We start from the raw sequence: 22,868 nt of genomic DNA on the forward strand, positions 1-22,868 counted from the left end.
GTCCTTTTCTTCAAAACAAGCTTTAAAAATCACTTGTAGTATCTGAGGTCTCAGCTAGATTTCCCATTCCACCTTAAATGGTGCCCCCTCTTTGAAGGCATATGATTCCCTAAATTTAACTAAAGACTGCTACTCTGCTATCACTTGCAGGACTGTCTATAAGGCACTGCTAGTAGCCTGATAATGAAGGAACATTCTTTTTTACTCAAGGGTCGTCCGATTTCATACAAGAAGATTTCAACCACTACCCCTTGCGAAGTAGTTCAGAGAGGCAAGGTGACACTCAAAAACAAGGGGTAATGACTATCTCATTGAAGGCCCTTCATAGACCTTCCCTTGTGTCCGGGGCACAGTCATGCTGGAACAGGAAAGAGCCTTCCCCAAACTTCCCCAAATTAACCCTTCACTGGAACTAAGGGGCCAGACCAAAAAACTCTTTATCATCACTCTTTAACATTATCCCTCCTCCACCAAATTTTAGGCATTCTGCATTCCAGTAAGTAGCGTTTTCCTGGTATTTGCCAAAACCAGACTCATCCATCAGACTACTAGATAATGAAACGTGATTAATCACTACAGAGAACATGTTTCCCTTGCTCCAGAGACCAAGGGTGTTGTGCTTTACACCATTCCAGCCAATGCTTAGCATTGTACCTAATGAGCTTAGGCTTGTGTGCAGGTGCTCAGCCATGAAAAACCCATTTCACCAAGCTCCTGAAAAACAGTCCTTGTGCTGGTGTGGTTTCCAGAGGCAGTTTGAAACTCTGTACCATGCAAGAGAGGACAGGTGATTTTTATGCACAATACACTTCAACACTCAGCTGCCCTACTCACTAGCGACCCTACACACTAGTTTGTGTGGTCTACTGCTTCAGGACTGAGATGCTGTTGTTCCATTTCACCGTAACAGCACTTACAGTTGACTGGAGCAGATCTAGCAGGACACAGATTTCACAAACGAACTTTTGGTAAAGACAGCATTCTTTATCAGTGTCATGTTTTAAGTCACTGACCTCTTCAGTACAACCCCCTTCTACTGCCAAAGTTTGTCTATGGCGATTGCATGGCTATGTGCATAAATTTATACCCCTGTTTGCTACAGCAAAAAAAAGCAAGTTTGCATGTTCTCCCCGTGTCTGCGTGGGTTTCCTCCGGGTTCTCCGGTTTCCTCCCACAGTCCAAAGACATGCAGTCAGGCCAATTGGACATGCTACATTGCTCCTAGGTGGGAGTGTGTGAGTGACTGTCTGTGTCTGTCTGTCTGCCCTGAGATAGACTGGCGACCTGTCCAGGGTGTACCCTGCCTTCCGCCCACTGACCGCCGGGATAGACTCCAGCACCCACCCCCGCGGCCCAGAGGGAGAAGCAGCTTAGAAAAAATGTGTGTTTGCAATAAGTGTGTAGCATTTAGACTCAATAATTTGGAGGAGTCTCCACATATTTCTGGCCATAGGGTGTATGTGAAGTATGAACCAAAACCATGAATGACTAAATATCGGACATGTTCGATACTGAAGTACATTCCTTTATTAGAATTTCAGCATTGTAGCACAGGAATGTAATGTAAAAAATTCATGAATTAAAAAAATCTGTCATAACATTGCTTTGAAAGAAAGAATCAACTCCATTTTCAACATTCAAAAATTTCAGGCTAAGAAGCAAAATAATAATAAAAAAAAAGATAGATATATATAAAATGTAAAATGTGTGTGTATAGCTACAGGCTACGGCAGCAGGGTCCAAGCACTACAGCCCTGCATAGTGTGGAAAAGGAGCGAACAAGAAAAAAGTTTGACTATTCATGTTTCAAACAAAACATGCTCAATTCATTCACTTGACAGAAATGTAAGGGATAAATTTGCAAAAATCAAAAGAGATGAAAACACATTCTTCTCAAAGGCTCTCCCTTTTTGGATCATTGCCTATGGAGGAAATAGTATCTGCTGGATTACAATCTGTGAAAACTGATTTCCAAGTAATGGCAAGAATTAACCACTGAACAGGAGATAGAGCCACTGTGGTGCTTGGACGACCTTTAAAGACAGAGCAGTCGTGTTTAAATAAGCAGGAAGCGCAATCTCTCACCACTGCCTCAAACCTCCCCTTTAAGAACAAACAACAAGCAGGTGTTCTGCTTAATACACCAAAAAGGTGAAAAGTAGGGACTAAGCAATTAAAAGATTCATAGTGTTTTTATTAGGAGTAGTATTTAAGTTCATTAAGTCCGTGCATCCTTTTTGCGTGATTATGCTGTACATTAAAAGAAAACAAAAAGTGTGATCAGTCCCGTTGCATCTGCGCAGGGGTTTGACAGCTTATGCGATAGCTTTGGCTTCAGGCAGGAACGCTTCCCAATATTTTATCAGCTAGAAAACAAGAGAGAAGAATTAATTCAACTGTTGAAAATTTGAAAAGATTAAAAAAAATGCTGCACTTTAATTCTGAAACTATAATATATACACACACCGGCCACTTTATTAGGTGTTTATTAACACAAATAGCTAATCAGCCAATCACACGGCCGCAACTCAGTGCATTTAGGCCTGTAGAGGTGGTCAAGACAACTTGCTGAAGTGCAGACCGAGCATCAGAACGGGGAAGAAAGGGGATTTAAGGGGCTTTGAACGTGGCGTGGTTGTTGGTGCCAGACGGGCTGGTCTGAGTATTTCAGAAACTGCTGATCTACTGGGATTTTCACACACAACCATCTCTAGGGTTTACAGAGAACGGTCAGAAAAAGAGGAAATATCCAGTGAGCAGTCAGTTGTGTGGACGAAAATGCCTTGTTGATGTGAGAGGTCAGCGGAGAATGGACAGACTGGTTCCAGATGATAGAAAGGCAGCAGTAAGGTACCACCTAACCAAGTGGCCGGTGAGTGTACATACAATATAACATACACTATATTGTCCACTTTTAACGTGTATGGTGATGAGAACCAAAAACATAATTAAAAAAAAAAAAAATAATAATAAAATTTTACATGACCATTTTACAACTCTCTCTCTATCCCTTAAATTAAAACCTTTTTTGTTATTGCTCCTTCAAGACTTTATGTATGATGCTGCTAACTTTTAACTGATGGGTGGAACTAAACTGCTGAACATTAGAAAAACAGCTCAGAACAAGATGTGGTTAGTTTCCATATTAAGAATGTAGGGATGTAGTGGTACATTTAGAAGCTTTAACAAGGTTTGCATTGCACAATAACTCAGTTTAAAAATTGTAAAACATTTTTTCATGATACAGGCCCTTTAAATGGTATAGGATTATAGTAAATAATGCATACTTGCTGCTGCGTATGTACTAGTGACTCTAGATATTTAATGATGACAACTTTGAAGTCCTTCACTCTTTGTTTCTGTAAAGAAAAACAGAAAGTCAGGCAACTGAACATGATAATAACCATAAAATGTTTGAAATGAGCTACAAGAGGATGTGTGTTCCTGTGATTTTATCATGGGTAAGGAATGTTTTGAAATCCTCTTACCCCGCAGTAAAATCACTGCAAAGTACAGCCTCAAGTGGCTTATTCATTTGAATAAAACAGCAACAACGTAATGACAAAATGCACCATTTTTCAGTAAACAGTTAAGGTTATGACTAATAATAATCACAAAACAGTACTTCCACCAAGAAATCTAGTCATTCACAGTATACGATCGCCAAGTAGCCATGGCCTCTGAACCAAGTAACCACAGTCCACTAACAGCACAATGGCTTTTAATGAGTTGGTGCAATAATATAGAAAATCACTTGTCGTGAGGAGGTCATACATGTGTATATCAGGTATTTTACAATGGCTCTAAACACAGCTCAGGCAGTATATCAGGACCTGTTTTTTAATACTACATACGCGTGATCACACACATTAGTCGAATTCACTACTCATATGCAAAGGAAATGTATTTCCATTTATTTTTCATTTTCAGTTTTTAATATATTTTTGACATATGTAAACATGTCAATATACTGAAATTTATATGTACAGTACATGTTCCTATACTGGCATACATTTACTCAAAAAAAGCACTTTTTTTTTGGTATGGATATTAATGCAGCAGAGGATGAATTGATGGATATATAAATAACTATACATATTATGCATCTTGTCAACAACACATTTTTTGGACTGAGGGGGGAAAAAATCCCTGACATGCCAACTCACCTCGAACCTTTCCACTTCCCGGCGAATGTTTTTAGATATCTGCTCAAAATCTCTCTCTCCCTGCTGTACTTTAGCCTCCCACTAAAACAAGAGTCAAACAGACAAGAGAACCATCATGCTGACAGATATAGTGGATTGTGTGTCTGAAGTGCTATGTGTTTGTGAGAATGTGATTCTTCTGTTCAACTCTCTTCACAGGAGAACAGAAAAGAAAAAGGAATGGCATGGAAAAAAAAAAACATACAAAAGGTACAACAAGCAGAACTGTCTATTTGAGCTTGACAAAATATTAGGAATATTAGTAGTACTCTTAGTAGTGTTTAGGATAGCTTGCATAAAATTTTGAATATGGTGAGAATTAGGCTCCACAGTGAACATTTGATAGTACTGCATGTGATGAGTCATGTGGCCAGTTATGTGACTAGCATTAAAACAAGTTTTACTTGCTGTACCTTTATGCAGATGTCTTGCTAATTACAATAAGGGTCACTGTCCAAAGTGTCAAAAAAAAGTGGCCAAATGAAACAAAAAAGACGGAGGATCTTATTTTTCTCTGCTACGGATGTTCATTTGTAAGACTTGACCAGTGGCACAATGTACTACATATTTTTTTGTGATTGACAACAGGATGCAACTATTAACCTAGGTCAGAATTCCCAAATAAAGGCCAAATAAAAAAATAAAAAAAAGAGAGATTATCAACCTACATTGATTTGAGTTCATGTTAGTTGATAACCTGTTCACGCTCATGTTTCATTTGAATGTGAAAGCATGGCAAAGAATGAATAAGTCATTATCAGCATGGAAAGATCTGATATGCATTAATTCAATGCGATATGCATTAAAGGACCACATCTGATGGAGGAAAGCATAAATAAATAAATAAATAAATAAATAAACAAACTAGAGCCAAGGGTCCTACCTCCTCAATCTCCTTTGTGGGGCATGACAGGGAAAATGCAAAAATTAAAAGAGGCTGATAATGTTCTGTGGTTAAAGAAATCAATAACTCATGAACTCATCAAGTGGAAGAGCGGCTTCTGAGGAGACATGAATGGACTCAAAAGCAAGAGAAAAGGCAGCATGCTTCATCATCAACAGCAACACCAGGGCTCTCGCTAACAAGTGTTGATGCTGAAAACAACTGGACGTTTGGGCCAAAGCCAGAGGCTTATTTTCTGTCATTCACTTTAAAGGGACTGAGGCACATCTTCTGTGACATACAGACGTTAAAATCTATGGTGCACAATTTTGCTTAGCAGTATCAAAGTGGGAAAACAATTTGTGGCCAATTCATGTAAATTTCATCTACATTATTTACTGCTAAGCTTTTAATATGATGAGCTTTTTCTCATACTAAGAAAACATATTTATCAAAATGTTTCTTTTTTACCTCCTTTATCTCATCCTTGGCCTGTTGGAGCTTATCCGGCTTGTTGGCGTACTGTAGCTTAGCTTCAGCCTCTCTTTTGCGCTGCAGCATGACCTGGGCATCCTGCCATTTGGACCACGTTTTCATGCGCTGGTCAAACACTCCCTAGCAGCATAAAGAGACTTTAATGTCAGGTTTATATAGGGTCATAAAGTTGGGATCTTTGGAGCACAGCACTCTTAGCCCTCAGCAACTGTGCACAAAAGAACCTAAAGTGAAGCAACAGCCTTTTCCAAAGGTTTCCTTGGTGTCTTGTCATTTTTGATGATGCTTTAAAAGAATTTTCCCGAGACCTTTCCTAAGAAAGTCAGTGAATGAAACTAACATGCAATTATGAAAACAATCCAGTTTTATCATCATGCACTGACACTTGGATCGAGGTCTGGAGCCAGCTATAGTAATGGGTGTTGCTTATTGGATTTTTTCTTATCGGACATGTTGGTTGGTTGTTACTACTTACCTCACTGGTGTCAGGCAATACACACTACATAGAACAGTTTGTGCCAAGCAGTCCAACATATAAATTTATTTCTGTGCCTTTGTCTTCAGACCGTGCGAATGCTCTCTGGGATGGTGTATATAATAACTGTATTTTATATTGCTTTATATCGCCATTCTTCAAGACATGTTTCAGCAAAGTGAGGCTTAGCATCGTCCTGTGAACAGTGCTTGTGGTTCTGCTTGGGTTCTGCGAGGTTCATAGCTCTTTGGCACCCCCTCTGGTGCATTGATAATCTCTTAAGTAAAGCATCACATTCCACAACGTGGTCATTTGGAAAAAGAGCCAAACAATGTCAGCAATAGGGAGCGTTAATTACTTTCTACACCATGTATATATGGTTTATACGAGACTCTGGGGCTTTTATATAAAGTAACTTCACACCATGTTGTGATTAAATAGTGTATTAATGCCATAGTTTTGCATGCTAGCCACAGGAGTTCAAATCTAGTCTTAGAAACCGTAGCAGAAAACTCCTAATACTGCATTTGGTTTTATCTGAGACATGTTCATGTTGCCCCTTTTCCCCCCCTTGTGCCCCCACAGAAATGACTATGTACATCAACATAAATAATCAACAAACAAGTTATCAAGCTTCCCAAATTCATTGACGCTGGAAGTATGAAACCTGCTCACCTTGACAGCAGTGATGAGGCGTACATAGTCCCCCAGCAGCTCTGAAAACAGGTAGAAGTCAGCGTAGGCCTGTTCATGATGCAGCTGATCAATCTTCTCCTCCACCTCAGCCAGCTGCGACAGGGCCCGCGACAGAGCCGTGTGGTCCTCAGAGTTTCCCAGCATAGCAGCACTCTTTGCGAAAGAGGCAGTGTTCACTGATAACTCTGCAGACAGGTGGAGAGACTCAGACTGCATGGTGATGATACTACCACTAGCATGGAATATAAATAGTGTGGCGTGGTCTAATATGAGGCAGAAGGTACAGGAGGACGGTGGAGGTCATAACGTATTGTTGCTGTCCTGCCAAAACCTCACATCTCTAAAATGTAACTTCACAGAATAAAGGCAACAATTTTAACTTTGAATTTTATTTAATGGAATAAGATGTTTTTCCATGTAAATGTGGAGCATTTCTACTGCTCCAATCTACATGACATTTGTATTTATTATATTTGGCTGACAGTATTTTCAGATTCAGCAAAAAAAATGAATAAATAAAAAAAATAAATAAATAATAATAATAATTTTAAATTAGAATTAGAATGCAAGGTTTGTTTTCCACCAGTGACTACATGCCTTCTTTTACATGAGGAGGAGGCATACGCACCTATCCATTTTAACATCCAATACTGACAGCAACAGCAGGCTACTATTCTGACAATTACCTTAAATTCTCCATATTACAAAGGGATTATATAATTAACATAGGCACACATGCATATTTAGTGTGCATTCTGTGCAATAAAACAAGAGTAACTGAAGTTCAGCACAGAATTGATTTAATAATTTATTTTATTTTAAACAGGATAATTAAAGGTGAAAGATCTGGTTATCCTCAATATAACACCAAAGTGAAAAAGGACCCAAACAATAGCCGGTACAATATCTTATTAATTTCATGTTCATATTTTACATTATAATTTTGAACTTTCTACTTAGTGGTTTGTTAAACGGTCAGGCTTGCTTAACTCAAAAAGTAGAAACTTGCAGATCTTCTTTTTTTTTTATTATTATTATTATTATTATTATTAATTAATTAATAATAGTGCTAAATCGTGTTCCTTATTTTTACTTCGATATCTTCAGAGCACAGGTTTTGGTGTTGCATTATGTTTCTGTTAAATGTTAAGTTTGGATGCATGTTACATGTTTTTGTTTTACTACCCATGAGGATCCCTGTGGAAGAGCTACCTAAGCTTTTCTCCAATCATCTAATGATTCTGGTTATCCAGACGCAATGCCTGACTAAAAAAGTAGCTAATTACCAATTACCACCAATAGACCACCCATAAAATTGCAGGTCTTCAACAGCAGCTCATACTATTAGCCACCTGATAAGTCGTTCAGACCCAAAAGTGAACTTACGTCCACTTCACTGTGACACTCTATATTATGGTGCATGTAGTCAAATATACCATATTTAATGACAAGCATTTAATCGTACAATTTGTTCAGACACGTCTAGTAAATGCAGTGCGTGCATATAATGGAACAGCTGTCTTAACCTTATTTCCTGGCTCTTACAACTGGTATGTTATTTCATGTTACATCTCACAGATCAAGCTGAAAAACAACTTTACCTTTCCTGTGACACACCAATGACTCCACACTGGCATGTAGTTTTCTGAGCTGGATGTCAAGGTTCTCAAACTGCTGTTGTTTCTCCTCAAACCACTTTATACAGAGAAAAATGTCAACACAAAGCTTTAACAATAACATTGGGAGAGAAAACATGAAACCGAAACAAACTACACAATAAAAGACTGACAGACACGATGAACATAACAGCAAAGAACTATACAAACGACACCAAATGGCAAAAATGTAATTTCACGATACGTTTATTATTTGGAATCATTAGCTGATATACTGCAATGCACTAAATCCAACCAAACAGGACTAATTATGTTCTCTTTGTAATGGCACAGAGTTGGTCAATGTTCCTTAAGCACCGGTGATCCACAGTCTGCTCAGAAAAAGCATATTGTGACATATCATATAGTTCATTGCACAGCAAAGAATACTGTCATATTGGCTACTCCTATGCTTAATGTATATTGAATGTACAATTCTAAATGTACATTACGGTACATTTGTCTACAGTACACACACACACACACACAAGGGCAAGGATCTTAGAATTCAAGCCAGAGAGTGGCTCATTAATTCGTCTCATTATTCAAGTCCAAAAATCAGCCCCTTACCGCATCCGATTCATTCATCTTGATTGTCATTTTGTTGACAGCGTCGGCCGCTTTGTTTACCATCCTCAATATTCCGGCCCCACTCAGTGCCTGGGTGCTAACTGCTCGCGGCAGCTGGGATAAAATGACAAATAAGGGCAAACAAACCGGTTAACAGGCCGGGGCCCGGACCCAATCCCACAGGGAGCTTCACTCCCTCCTTCCCCACCACCAGCCCAAGCCTGGACCACAAGAAGCCTGGGGTTTTCTCCACTCCCATACATTTCAATGCTGGATCCAATTTAATGCAATTTCGCCCCCAGAAAACTCTCTGAGGGCCAACAAGCAAAAATAGCTTTCAATTGCCCTCGGACAGTTTAGCCTCCATAGAATCATTGAGGGCTTGCGTTACAATTGCATTAATATAGTTTTCCTCAGGATTGTGGCAAAACCTAAGAAATGGCCTGTAAATTATTGACATTAACTATAAATATTTCAGCTGGAGATCTAAGATGAGGAGGAGGATCTGTTGCTTATAATGAGTGATGTACCAAAATAAATTGTTGACTGAAATCAAACTTCAGCACACAAAAAAACCAAAAGAGTCTTTTACCGCTGATCTGCTGCCGCTCAAACCGTCTGGATGCATGTGTACTGACCAGACATGAGCGTGTAGGAAAAAAGCTGCATTTAACCTCCATTTCCATTGAAATTATTCATTAAGTCTTACATTTTGTTTCTTCATTTTAGAGATATTTTAGCTTTATTTTTGGCCAAATTTTTTCGGTAAAGCGATATATTCTAACAATTATTTTCAATAGCAGAAATTTCAGGGCATCCCCATTTATAAAACCTGAAAAAGAGAGAATTCACTTTTCAACAGAATTGCTAGCACGAGTTATGAAGCACGAACACACTACCTCCGTGTTCTCCAGAAACTGAATCACATCAGGATCTTTCACCAGAGCAGGATGGTTCACTGTTCTCATTAGGTATCTGTTTGAAAATATAAGGGGGGGAAAAAAAAAAAAAAACATCAGTACATAGAGAAAGATCAACACAGCAGACTCATCTTCTTCAAAAAAGGAAGCTGTTGACAGAATCAATGCCCTACAAATAGTAACGCTTCGAAAAAACATTTCTCTTCAATATAAAACTTCACACTACACAAACTATAAAACTCTTTTTCCATGCATTAAACATCCTACGCAGGCCGCTCCTACATTAAGGGCTGCCATCAAGATTCAGTTCTTCAATGGATGAAGTGTATAAGCTGACATCCAGGGCCCCCATCCAAGCCGCTGACCTTCACGTCAATCAATGAGCAGATAAAAAGGGCAGAGAAATGTCAGCGCCTCACTTAACGTTAATTTTTATTCGATTCATCAGGCAGCGCAAAAACCAGGAGTACAGCAGCAAATCAGCTACGTACAGAATGTGCGAGAGACGGGAACACGAAAGCTCGAGAGAAAACTGCCAGCGCAAGCCTGCTTACACTGACAGCATGAAACCCTCCTGAGTTCAGTGATAATTATTTATCTAATACTTGTTGGTTAACCTTTCATCCACAAAAGACCGGAACAAGAATGCTCTTTCCACTTGAATCGTTTTTGTTCCAAAAAAAAAAAAAAAGTTTCAGCCAAAGCCAGACGCACTGGAAAGGAAGAGACTATCAGCTAGACAGGGATTTTATTTTTACCCTATCATAACAAAACCAACAAAGGGGATAAAAGACGGTGGTCAGAATTGACTGAAACTATTAATTACCTATTATTCAATTCAGTTAATCTTCGTACGTATGCTACCAGTCAAACAGTGTCCTTATATCTACTATTACAAAAATACTGAAGACAAAACCCATATGGACTCAAAAATGTGTTAAACAAGTCAGAAGATACAGCTGGGGTCCAAAAGTCTGAAAATGCTTCCATTTTGCATTCTTTTCTAATTTACATTTACGGCATTTGGCTGACGCTCTTATCCAGAGCGACTTACAGTTTGATCATTTATACACAGGTAGGCGAAGGTGGTGTTAGGAGTCTTGCCCAAGGACTCTTATTGGTGTAGTGTAGGGTGTTTACCCAGGTGGGGATTGAACCCCAGTCTACAGCGTAGAAGGCAGAGGTGTTACCCACTGCACTAACCGACCACTAACTAACGCAACAATTTTTCATTACAAATTATATTACCAGCAATGATAACCGTTTGAGCGAGAAGTAGAAGGTTTGAAATGTTTACATTCATTTCAGAATTTTAGTATTTGGTATGTTATAGGGCACTCAAGCCTCTGATACGGCGATGGAATTAAAGGCCTTACCAAGGACACTGTCTCAAATATAGTGCAGAATCTTGACCTTTCTTCAATATGCTTCACATAACTTTTCTTTCTTAGACATTCTTCTTCGACTCCAAATTGTTCTTTATTTCCAGGTTTAAATGAAAAAGAGACCTTACTGAAAACCAAACATAAATAAACGCACAATAAAAGTAAATAAATAAATAAATAACGATGAACTTTTTGAATTGTAAACATTTTGGACATGGGCAACAACTTCACGGTTCGCATTTTTCTCAGACCAAACATCCATTTGCTTTTATGCAGGAGCCTTTAGACCGAAACGTTTTAAGATTAGGAAAAATGCTAATTGGAAGTGTATCGGTTGAGGCTGATGCTGATGCAGACTAAAACTAGACACTGTAGTAAAGCCACCTAAATTAGTATAAAGAGACAAATGCAGCCAACTGAATAAAATGGAGATACTGCAGGTCAGTAGCCCAGAGTCACGTAAACGGAGGGGTTCTTTCAGAGTACAATATATATATATGTCTTTAAATATAAATGTTTTTAAAACAATTATTCGCCCATCTAGATGCGATGTCTTTTCCACAATACCTTTCCAAGGCAGATCTTCTTTTCTCTACAAATTCTGCGGATGATAAATCCTCTTTTCCAACCTTGACCTTGGTCATTCCTGCAGAAGTGAAGCGAATATTACATTAAATGTACTGTATTTACAGTCAACTATAGTCTTTCACAGGCCACAAGACAAAGGGCAGGTGTCCCGGACGTGAATTAAGCCTCTGTTTGGAATAAATTGTAGTGCGAGTAGTGAATCCCCACTGGAAATTGTTTTTAAGTCTCCACTTAGGCTTAATCTGGGTCTGGGAAACCAGCCCGTGCTGTATTAAGTTAGGTTTTTGTTTAAAGGAAAAAAGAAGAAAAAGACACTTACCCACAATGCTTTTCTCAGGTGCAGGAGGGACTATGTAGCCAATGTGCATGTACTTGGAAGCTAATTTGCTATGCAACCCCAGGAAATCACTAAACCTCCTTTTTACGGAAAACTCATTTCTGCTGAAGAGGCTGAGGGACGTCTAGAGGAAAGAAAACAAGATGTCTTGGTACAAGCTACATACAATAGCTGCTCCTCGATAAGCACTCAGTGGCTCATTCTCACCTTAGTGGTCACCTTGTATGCCATGTACGCATTCATTCCGTCACCTTGAAGACAAAAATAAAAAGCCTGAATAATTGAGAAAAGACTCCTTTAGACTTTTTTGGAACATGCACAAACATTCTGTCGTTCCTCACAGGACAACGTTTGAGGACGAAGCTCACTTGTGAAATCGATTGTTTCACATTTTTTGCTCCTGGTATTGATTTTAAGACTATTTAATTAGTCTGTCAGTCCTTACAATACTAAAAGTAGACTACATAAATCAAAACCACTGCACTATTTTAACCCCTGTTGAACATAAAGGCATATTATTCAAGTAATTAATAATTATTTATTATTGTTATTAATTTATTATTAACCCATTATTAACCCACTACAATGGAACTGGCATGCAAGCTATGCAGTTCTCATACTAAGGAACTGAAGCAATTATTAAAAGTACTGTCCACTCCCTTATTGTCCATACAGTCAAACTTTTCTGAGGTCACAAAAGCTGACAAATTTACAAATGCGCCATTATAGTTAATCTACTGACCCGCCGAAGTTATAAGGAGTGTTTTAACGCAAGATGAGGCGAGATTATAAAAATATAAAGATAATATTAAAACCACCTTCATGTGTCTACACTCACTGTCGATTTTACCAGCTCCACTTAACATACAGATGCACTCTGTAGATCCACAATTACAGACATACTTTGTTGGACCCTTATACCCTGTTCTTTGTTTACATTCCCTGTTTATGTACAAACGGATAGATTAAAACTAATTCCATCTCCCTGCTTTCTTTCCGAGTATATAATTCACCCATATGTCTGGCTGGACACTGAAGGACGACTGACTGCTGAGCCCTCCTGCTACCCACTTCAGACCAGCTGCCCACGCCCCAGCTACCACCACCTACCTTGGACGAGCTGCCCACCCCACGCTGATGTTCTCATAGACTCCTAGTTATTCCTAATACCAATATTACTGCTATTAATATTAGTAGTATAATAACTCTGTAGGTAGTCTGGCCAGAGGAGGATGGGTCCCCCCTGGTGAGCCTGGTTCCTCCCAAGGTTTCTTCCTCAGTTCTGAGGGAGTTTTTCCTTGCCACTGTTGCCCCTGGCTTGCCCACCAGGGGGTTTCTGTACATTCTTACAGTCCTGTTAAAACTTCTGAAATTCTGTAAAGCTGCTTTGTGACAACATCCGTTGTAAAAAGCGCTAAATAAATTTGATTTGATTTGATTCTTCAATTGTCAGGACCACCACAGAGAAGGTACTATTTGGGTGGTGGATCATTCTCAGCACTGCAGCGACACTGACGTGGTGGTGATGGTGTATTAGTGTGTGTTGTGCTGGTATGAGTGGATCAGACACAGCAGTGCTGCTGGAGTTTTTAAACACCTCAGTGTCACAGCTTGACTGAGAAGAGTCCACCAACCAATAACATCCAGCCAACAGCGTCCTGTGACCAGTGATGAAGGACTAGAGGATGACCAACACAAACTGTGCTACTGTCTCTGACGTTACATCTACAAGGTGGACCAACAAGGAAGGCGTGTCCAATAGAGTGGCCGGCTTGTGGACACAATGGAGCCCTGAATATTAAGACTTCTATGCCTGTTAAACAGTGTAGACGTCCAACATTATTAAAATATGACAAACTACCACTGTCACACTGTGATGCCATGGTTGAACTGGAGTCAGTCTTACGGAAAATAAGACAATCAAAATAGTTTTTCTCTCGAGTTTTTCACTCTCGCTAAAGTTGGAAAGGCTGAATGATGTGTTAAAGTTAAATAAGATATTTAGCCGGTTGGTCCTCACTCAGTGGACAAGACAGCAATGTTTCATTTGATGTGGCCAAGAGAATGGCAGCCTATTAATAAAATGATTTTGTCTATATGTTATTAATTGAAAAATTGCTTGCTTTATACAATGTATTCAAACAGTAATAGACATGTACACCACAGTAGGTAATGCTGTGTCTGATCCACTCAACAGGCACAACACACACTAACACACCACCACCATGTCAGTCAGTATAACTGCAGTGCTGAGAATGATCCACCACCCAAAATAATGCCTTCTCTGTGGTGGTCGTGACCACTGAAAAACAGGATAAAAGGGGGGTAAAATAATGCAGATAAACTACAAACGGCACCTATATAGTAAGTGGAGCTGATAAAATAGACAATGACTTAATAAGCATGTATGGTTAGGCATCTTCTTATTTTTGCTATGGCCCGAACAGAGCTATGTGATGTGCGGATGAAGCCCTAATTCCCACACCTTTCCTCGGAGAGCTAGAGTCCAAATCCTACACCTGATAACATTTGAAAAGGTCTATTGATTTTACACCATACTGCAACCTCCTGCAAAAGAGCTACCCATACAGAGCACTCTCAGGAGATGAAAGCCTCTCCAGATGCCAAAAGGCTCCCTTCAAAAACATTACAGCGCAAGAACACAGAGAGTGCTCAAACCCAAACACTCAGCTAAACTCACCGACTTTCTCTGGATCGGATACCGTTATCTGCATATCAAAGGTGTCCCCATTTTCCTCCGCTTCTTCATCCTATAAAACACAAGGCAGATTACTAGGAAATGAGTCTGCACCGCAACAGGAATTAGCGATAGGAAACGAGTCTGCAGACTCGACACAAATCTGCTGAAAGAGTCTGAGCTACACTCGTGCTGCAATGATGAAATAAGGTACCAAGACTCTTCTAGTTTAATTTGGCACTCAGTCCAAAGACAGTAAACATGGTGTTATCTTAGACGCTCGGTGGAGTAAAAATAACCTTTTCCTCCTCTCGCTGATTATTGAACCTGCCTGTGTGCTTCAAAACTGCATCAATAAAGGAATATGTGGCGATTTCTCTCGTTTTCTGTTGCTTTACTGCGCCCAGTGGAACAGAAGCACCCGGCTTTCCAGTTCAATTCAAAACAAGAACGAACTTTCGCCTTTCCTTTGTTCTGCAATCATGAAAGCACATCACACAAACTCTAAAACATGAACATTAAGAGCTTTGCTGGATGGCGCATTTTGAACAGCAAGAGAAACACGGTTCGTTCCTCAGGCACAATAACAACAAACCACAAGCTACCAAGTGCCTGTAGCTTGTAGACAGTTCATGTATCATTGCATTCTATTATTTATTCATGTTTAATAATTAATGAGGGGTGGTTATAGCAATTACCTTCAGTGTTTGCAAACAAAGGGAAAATGAACAAGAATAATATTATTTCGCTTTCGAAAAAAAAATGAAATCCCCTGTACCTCCATTTCACACGTCCAACGTAATAGAAAATGAGACAGACGTTAATTTAAAGCTGAGTTTTTTGTTAAAGTAGCTCTACTGAGGGAATTTTTTTAGACCACGTCATGTGTCTTTACACACTAATATCAGGACATTAAACATTTAATCATTGCTATAGAACATTTACTTCATCTAAACCACCTCCGTAATATTACAAGAAGCTGGAAATCTGCTTTACCTCATCAAGAGATCTGTCAAACAAAGCATCGACTCTTGGAGTGATTATGACAGTGGGAGTGACTGGAGTGATGGCAGGAGATGGGCCATCGGACAGAATGGGCTCCCTCTCTGGACTGTCCAGCGACACCTCCTCCGTGGCTTCTTCGGTGATATGAGAATAGAGCAGATGAGATATAACCAGTAATTAGATTACAGCCACATGATATGACCAAAGCCACACACTGCCCTTCAATACATTAAAACACAGCGGTGAACCTTTGATGTGACATCCAATAGTCTGCATTAATTAGACCAAATTCACTCAGGTTTTGCTGAATTACACGCGTCACTTGGAGCATCAGAGATTACTCAGAATGCTCATACAGTCATATGGAAAAGTTTGGGTGCAGCAGTGTAAAATTTTGGGAGTCTATTCAACATAAATGATGGAACTAACCTAACTTTGTATAAATAGGCCACAATATAGAAATATGTACACCTATGCAGTCGTGACCGACATGTTTTGTGCTTCTGATCATTTTAATAGACGTCAGCGTCACTAATTAATGACGTTCTATTAAAAGACTGGTTTACCAAGAGAGACGCTGGAGGACTTTCACCTGAAATGAGTTCATTAAGCCAGTCTGGTTATAAAAATGATAACAGGACCAGATCAGAGCCAGAAATACTCTTTTAGTACTTTTACTTTATACTTAAGTACATTTGAAGATAAATACTTTAGTACTTTTACTCAATTGAAGGTCTAAAGGGAGGAACTTCTACTTTTACTGGAGGGATATTTTACCCTGGGTATCTCTACTTTAACTCAAGTACCTGACTCGTCCACCTCTGTAAAATAATTTCTTTAGAGTCGTTTTCTGAATGAGTTCCCTCACAACACACTGCATGTATTGTGACGTTTTAGACCAAAACTTCTCAGGCCTCCGGCAACATATTTGTAACCACTTCATGCAATGGCTTTTTGTGAGGGAGCTTTTAGCGACATTAACCTCTTCAGAAACCCAGTTCCTATCACCACCACTCTTAACAACTCAGGCTCTGTAAAACAGAGCATTTCACATCAAACCACCCCGAATGACTTCGTGGACATCTTAATCCGTTATTTACGTGAAAATCCGGAAAAAATGGTGAACTGCCCTTTAATATGCTGTTGCTAAGTAAACACTAAGTCTTAAATAGTTCACAATCAGTCAACAGAACAGCAAACATACATATCACAGTGTACGTAATGCCTCTCCATTACAGGAGATGCTGTATTATCATCTTACCATCTTGACATATTCATTCCACATCATCTATGCTCATGCTAAGGCTTGGAACCTCAACCTAACTGACATCCCTCCAAAAACATAATGCTCAACCACAAATTACACACCAGCAAAAAGGTCCTCCTGGTCATCGTCTAATAATATTTCTTGCTTGGGTCCGTTGGAGTTAGTGCTGATGTCTTCTGCAGGAAAGCTGGCTGGCTCTGGGGACGTTGGGCTGAGCTGAAAGCAGAGCAGACAGACAAGATGTGGATGGATGAGAGTAACCCGTGTTTCCCATGTTATCTCCTCCTGTTCACTTGCATTGTGTGACATTACAGGCAACACATTAGCTGCTCATTAGTGGATGCAAATGCTTAAAACCTTTTCATACTCACAAAGACGCTACTGCGAACCAGCTTTCAACACGGTGGACACAAGGACTGTATTTAGATATGCTCTGGAGGTTAGCTCAAGGAGAACAGAGCGCAATTAGCCAAGCAGTCTACTTATACACTCTGTTTGAATATCACATGGCTTTGATATGGACTTCAAATAACACCCTACTGCTGGGCTGCCTGGCAGACATTAAGGGGGCCTTTAAAGCAAGCTTCAGTCTGCTCTGTACATCATTTCATTGTTATTTTTGGTTGTTTCATATGACTAGCAAGGTGTTTTTAGGTCATTAAAAACATTACAGAGCTGTGAAGGAAGACGGAACAAGCTGCTTCCTCTAAACATTCAGCACAAGCCGAAAGAGATACTGTGGAATCTCGTTGACCCTGAATTCAACCTTCGGGAATAACAGCTGACAATGCAACCTGCTGAAACTGGCCAAAACCACTCAGACTTAACAGGATGCATTTCTGATAATATGTAACACAGACTTGATAAAGTTGAGGAAAATGTATACAACATGCACAGATAGCCTGTTCATACCCCACAACAACATTAAACATAACGTTGCTGTCGGAAGAAAACCTTGTATCTCCCTCATCTTGGCATTTTCCAGTTATTGACATAATTTGAAAGTACCTGTTACTCTTTACATTGTTTGTAAATTTTATGATGAATGGCCTAAAAGAAATTACCCAATATGAGATGGGAAAAATTCTGGTTCCATTGACTTACATTGTAAAGTAAAGTATGTTTTTTCCTTCTCCTGTAAAGTTACTATTTTGGAGATACAAGGTTTTCTTCCGACAGCAGCGATAAGGAAAATGTCGCAGAACTCACCCCAAAAGGGTCTAGAGTGATGACCCAAGGTAGAGTTATATCTTAGATGAATAATCAATATTTCATTTTTTTTATTATATCTCATTTTCATACTTTTAATAACAACGAAACTTGGATTTTCAGCAGTTTTCCAAATAGGAATCCCACCATTTTTTCTAAACTTCTGCATAATTCAATTGTTGATATGTCAGCAAAGTCATTCAAAGTGGTTTGATGTGAGATGGTTAATTCTAGGAAACTTGCTGACTCCAATCTCTTCGCAATGTCTACAACACATTTATAACCATTTTATGTGCTATTAACAACAACCAGTGAACCTACACGTGTCAGTCTTTTTATGTGTAATGTGGAAAATGAACAATAGTGGTAAATCTGAATAAATCAAATAGTGGTAAAAGTTCTCTTTGGGGACTATTTTGCCTCTCAATGTCCTGCATGTGCTTTTAAAAATAAGTTTTACAGTGTAAAAGTGTCTCAGGCCTCAGACAGCACCCTGTAATGATTTCATGTATTAACTTTCTGTGAGGGAGCTTCAGATGTCTGGTTCCCATCATCATCACTGTGAACAATTCGGACTTGATCATTTCTCTAGAATGGAGCGTTTCACATCCAAACATTGTGAATTACTTATAGCCTATATAATGAATTAATTATACCAAACATTTGAAAAATGGGTGCACTTTCTCTTTAAACATCAGCAGACCCATTAAAAATGGGGGCAATCGTGGTCTGGTAGTTTCGGAACTGGCCCTGTGACCGGAAGGTTGCCGGTTCAATCCCCAGCGCCTACAGTCCATGAATGAGGTGTCCACCTAACCCCCGATTGCTCCCAGGGCGCCGTGGATAGGGCTGCCCACCGCTCTGGGCAAGTGTGCTCACTGCCCCTTAGTGTGTGTGTCTATTCACTAGTGTGTATGTGGTGTTTCACTTCACGGATGGGTTAAATGCGGAGGTGAAATTTTTCCCGTTTGTGGGATTAACGTAACATGAGGACGTGTACTTGGTAGCCACACCGTTCGATTTGTGCTGAAGCAAGCTCACTGACCAAATTTAAAACTTCAAATATGGGCACAAATGGGTTAATAAGTAGTCAAAGTCCATTTCACCCTTTGCCTCACAAGCGTTGCTGTAGCCAATTACATAAAACAATGTCAGAGGTCGGTTAATGTTCACACTTTACTTTCCAGCAGTGTAATTGACAAACACAGACTTTGTTGCTGTAAACAATAAACAAACTAACCGCTCACAAGCAAAACATATGACTTTCTTAACAGGAGGGGTAACCGTAGGTGAAATGAGAAGACACCTCTGAGCTTCCCTGCCTCCTTTTCCTTCCTTTTCCCATTTCTCTGCTCCAGAACTGCTGAGATGACAAAGAATGAAAACAACTGGCAACCTGGATCAGCTTAGCTGGATGGCTGTCACATGCTTTAGGCGGTGCAGTCATCTGATTAAACTGTGCTTCTTGTACTTGAGCTCCACCTGTGATGTTTGTGTGCTTCTTTACGTACAAGAACAGTCAGAATTCTTTTCTACGTGACCATCCAATCAATCTTCATCCCTTAGAATTAACCAACCTGTTTATTTGTTACTGTGCCTTTAAGACTGATGGGACAATATATGTAAATCGCCTGTTATGACTGTACTGCGCCTCATTCAGAAAGCAATCCAAACTAAACACTCCTTATAACTTTGCACTGTTAGAAATAAAGCTACTTTGCAGGTACATTTTTCGTTAATCAAGGTACAAACAATGTAAATGTGGTACAACAGAGGTTTTAAGGTCCAATTTTGAACCGTATGCAAGCTTCTCCCAGTGGAAAAGTACATTTGCACTCCTATTCATAACCTAATGTTTCAAAACAGAAGAGTAGAATAAAAGCCTGGAGGCGAGGCAGGGTGTGTGGAGTCAGTACAGCTTAGAAAATATCATTACAGTGGTAATATCATTATGGTTCAGTTATGTTCCCTGACTAAAAGTACTGAGATGTACCCCTGAGGGTACCACACCAGAGACAAGAGAGGTACTGCCCCAGTGACAGTCCCATGCCTTTATTTCTGAGAGTATGGTGTAAATGGGTGATACTAGACTGGCACAGGCCAAACGGCTGGATATACTCAAATGGACTGGGTTTCATGACCTCAACAACAGGCTGTTCTTGCAGCTTAGTTTTCAAATGCTGACTAATAGGAGTGAACGGCACTTGATAACTATGTTAACACAGCACTTCAAACTATCTCATTTGACGACACAACGTTGTACAATTCTGGGTTTCCCATTGTGTGGCCCTTTAAGGGACCACACTGAAATGATGGGCAAAGCAGGCTTACAACACACCGCAACAGAAATCAGCCACAGTGGATTAAAATGCGTTAGAGCTTTCTTTGAACTGCACCAAAGCATAAATCAGAAGACATGGATTTGTGTGGCGGCCAAAAGCTTCTTGTAAGCAGCTAGCAGCTCTGTTTCTAGATGTCATACGCCATTTGCAAGTGTTTATTCCCCCATACAGGATTAAGAGTTCATCTAAAACTATTAGTACTTTGGCATAGTTTATTTGGAACTTTCAAGCTACTTTCTTACAAAAGCTGTTCACAGAATGTCTATTTGAATGGCATATATATATATATATATATATATATATATATATATATATATACACACACACACACACACACACACACACACACACACACATACATACATACATATATATATATATATAAATAACACGGTTTTATTTGTGGTGTGTGTGGTTTGTTTATCTCTCCATCCTCATCTGCGCTACAAGCTGTCGACGTGACACTACTTGGACTTTTTGGCGATTCTGCGTTCACCGATTGCAGAGTTGACATCCACGAAACGAGGCCCACGCATGCGCACTAAATAAAAATATCTGTGGGTTTCATCGCATTTCAATGAAACGTCGTTGACTAATCTGTGATTTCACAAATTCCGGCCCGCGGAGGGGGGAAATCGGCAGATTCGCGGTGGACCTCCGCTCTCCGGCTGCACGGAGGGTTTAGAAACTACCCTTCGCCGTGTCTTGTTGGCTTAGTGAGCGCGGCGGCTATGCTAAGCTAGCGGCGGTGCTGAGCAGCCCGGGCGCCCGTCCGGCTCTTACCTGCTCTGCTGTGGAAACGGTGCTGACAAACAGGTCCTCGCCCTCCTCCACCTCCCTAAAGTCCGTCTGAACCGCGTCTGCCAGCGGTGGGGGCTCCCTGTCTTCCGCCATCTTCTCCGGGCAGCAGTAAGCGAGCCGACTCCGTGGACGGTCAGGAGGTTCCCAGGCTGTCATGTGATTCGCAGGAGCGGTTCGGTCTTATGACAGTTGTGGCGCCTTTCATTGAGCTGCTGCTCCGCCCTGACGCTTCGTAGCAGTGTGATAACGGCCGAGCCGGGCCTCAGTGGCAGCTCCACGCTGCTGTGGGTGGAAAAGAGATGCAGATAATAATCATCATCATCATAATAATAATAATAATAATGATAATAATAATAATATTAAGTTCAGTTTCTATGGTGTCTTTCCACATACCCAGTGCACATGATGATGGCCCTGGCCTGGAGCTCTGAAGGATTGGTCACTGAATTAGTTGTATATTTAGACTGTGCTGGCTTTGAAAAAGGCGGCCCTGATAGGTGTGATTGTTCATGCCATTGAAGCACTTTCTTACCTCAGAAAATAAGTGTGGAGGAAAAACTCCTTTATTTCTTACATGAATACACACACACACACACTTCTCCCTCAGGGTCACAGTGGGGCAGGGTGCTGGAGCCTATCCCAGCGGTCATTGGACAGAAGGCAGGATACACCCTGGGCAGGTCGCCAGTCCATCGCAGGGCAAACAGACAGACAGAATCACACACTCCTAGGGGCAGTGTAGCATGTCCAGTTGACCTGACTGCATGTCTTTGGACTGTGGGAGGAAACCCACGTAGACACGGGGAGAACATGCAAACTCCACACAGAGAGGACCCCGGTCAGGGAATCGAACCCAGGCCCTCCTTGTTGTGAGGCGACAGCGCTACCCACCTGCCACTGTGCCGCCCCTTAGATAAATACATTATATTTTATTTGAGTGTGTACATATGGACACTGCACCCCCACAACCCCCCAGACTAAAGTTAGAGAAGTAATGCCAACTAAATAAATGTAATTAAATGGATCAGCATCACTAAATCTGCAAACAGCAATTCCCATAGCCATCCATTTTCTAAGCTGCTTCTCTGTCAGGGTCACTGGAGCCTATCCCAGCAGTCTTCAGGCAGAAGGCAGGATACACCCTGGACAGGTCACCAGTCCATTGCAGGGCAGACAGACACTCACACCTAGGGGCAATTTAGCATGTCTTTGGACTCTGGGAAGAAACCAGAGGAAACCCACACAGCCACAGGTAGAACACACAAACTCCACACAGAGAGGACCGCCCGGCCGGGGAATCAAACCCAGGCCCTGCCTTGCTGTGAGGCGACAGCGCT

At 40.4% G+C, this 22,868-nt stretch overlaps 1 protein-coding gene across 3 annotated transcripts; it reads right to left on the minus strand.

Annotated features, from left to right (window-relative positions):
* Nucleotides 1-2,173: 2,173 nt before the first annotated feature.
* snx2 (sorting nexin 2) lies at nucleotides 2,174-21,698 on the minus strand. Of its 3 annotated transcripts, none has more exons than XM_017721826.2 (16): nucleotides 21,514-21,698; nucleotides 17,281-17,395; nucleotides 15,904-16,043; nucleotides 14,911-14,980; nucleotides 12,417-12,460; nucleotides 12,192-12,333; nucleotides 11,852-11,930; nucleotides 9,879-9,954; nucleotides 8,980-9,093; nucleotides 8,356-8,449; nucleotides 6,734-6,939; nucleotides 5,560-5,703; nucleotides 5,089-5,100; nucleotides 4,167-4,247; nucleotides 3,288-3,359; nucleotides 2,174-2,366 (listed from the first exon to the last, which is right to left on the minus strand). In XM_017721826.2, the coding sequence occupies exons 1-16, from the start codon at nucleotides 21,685-21,687 to the stop codon at nucleotides 2,316-2,318; spliced, it is 1,614 nt and encodes a 537-aa protein (XP_017577315.1). In that variant the 5' UTR covers nucleotides 21,688-21,698; the 3' UTR covers nucleotides 2,174-2,315. The 3 variants fall into 3 exon arrangements, with proteins under 3 accessions (XP_017577315.1, XP_017577314.1, XP_017577316.1); XM_017721825.2 differs by having other exon boundaries at nucleotides 15,904-16,046; XM_017721827.2 differs by lacking the exon at nucleotides 5,089-5,100 and having other exon boundaries at nucleotides 15,904-16,046.
* Between the last annotated feature and the right edge of the window lie 1,170 nt (nucleotides 21,699-22,868).

The sequence above is a fragment of the Pygocentrus nattereri genome, chromosome 28, assembly GCF_015220715.1.
Source record: "Pygocentrus nattereri isolate fPygNat1 chromosome 28, fPygNat1.pri, whole genome shotgun sequence".
Classification (NCBI taxonomy): domain Eukaryota; kingdom Metazoa; phylum Chordata; class Actinopteri; order Characiformes; family Serrasalmidae; genus Pygocentrus; species Pygocentrus nattereri.

Excerpts from the sequence above, each read along its gene's own strand:
- snx2 (XM_017721825.2), bottom strand. The coding sequence starts at position 21,687 with ATGACAGCCTGGGAACCTCCTGACCGTCCACGGAGTCGGCTCGCTTAC. Across the intron at positions 12,334-12,416 it reads CATACAAGGTGACCACTAAG|ACGTCCCTCAGCCTCTTCAG; the intron begins GTGAGAATGAGC and ends TCTTTCCTCTAG. Across the intron at positions 11,931-12,191 it reads ACCTGAGAAAAGCATTGTGG|GAATGACCAAGGTCAAGGTT; the intron begins GTAAGTGTCTTT and ends TCACTTCTGCAG.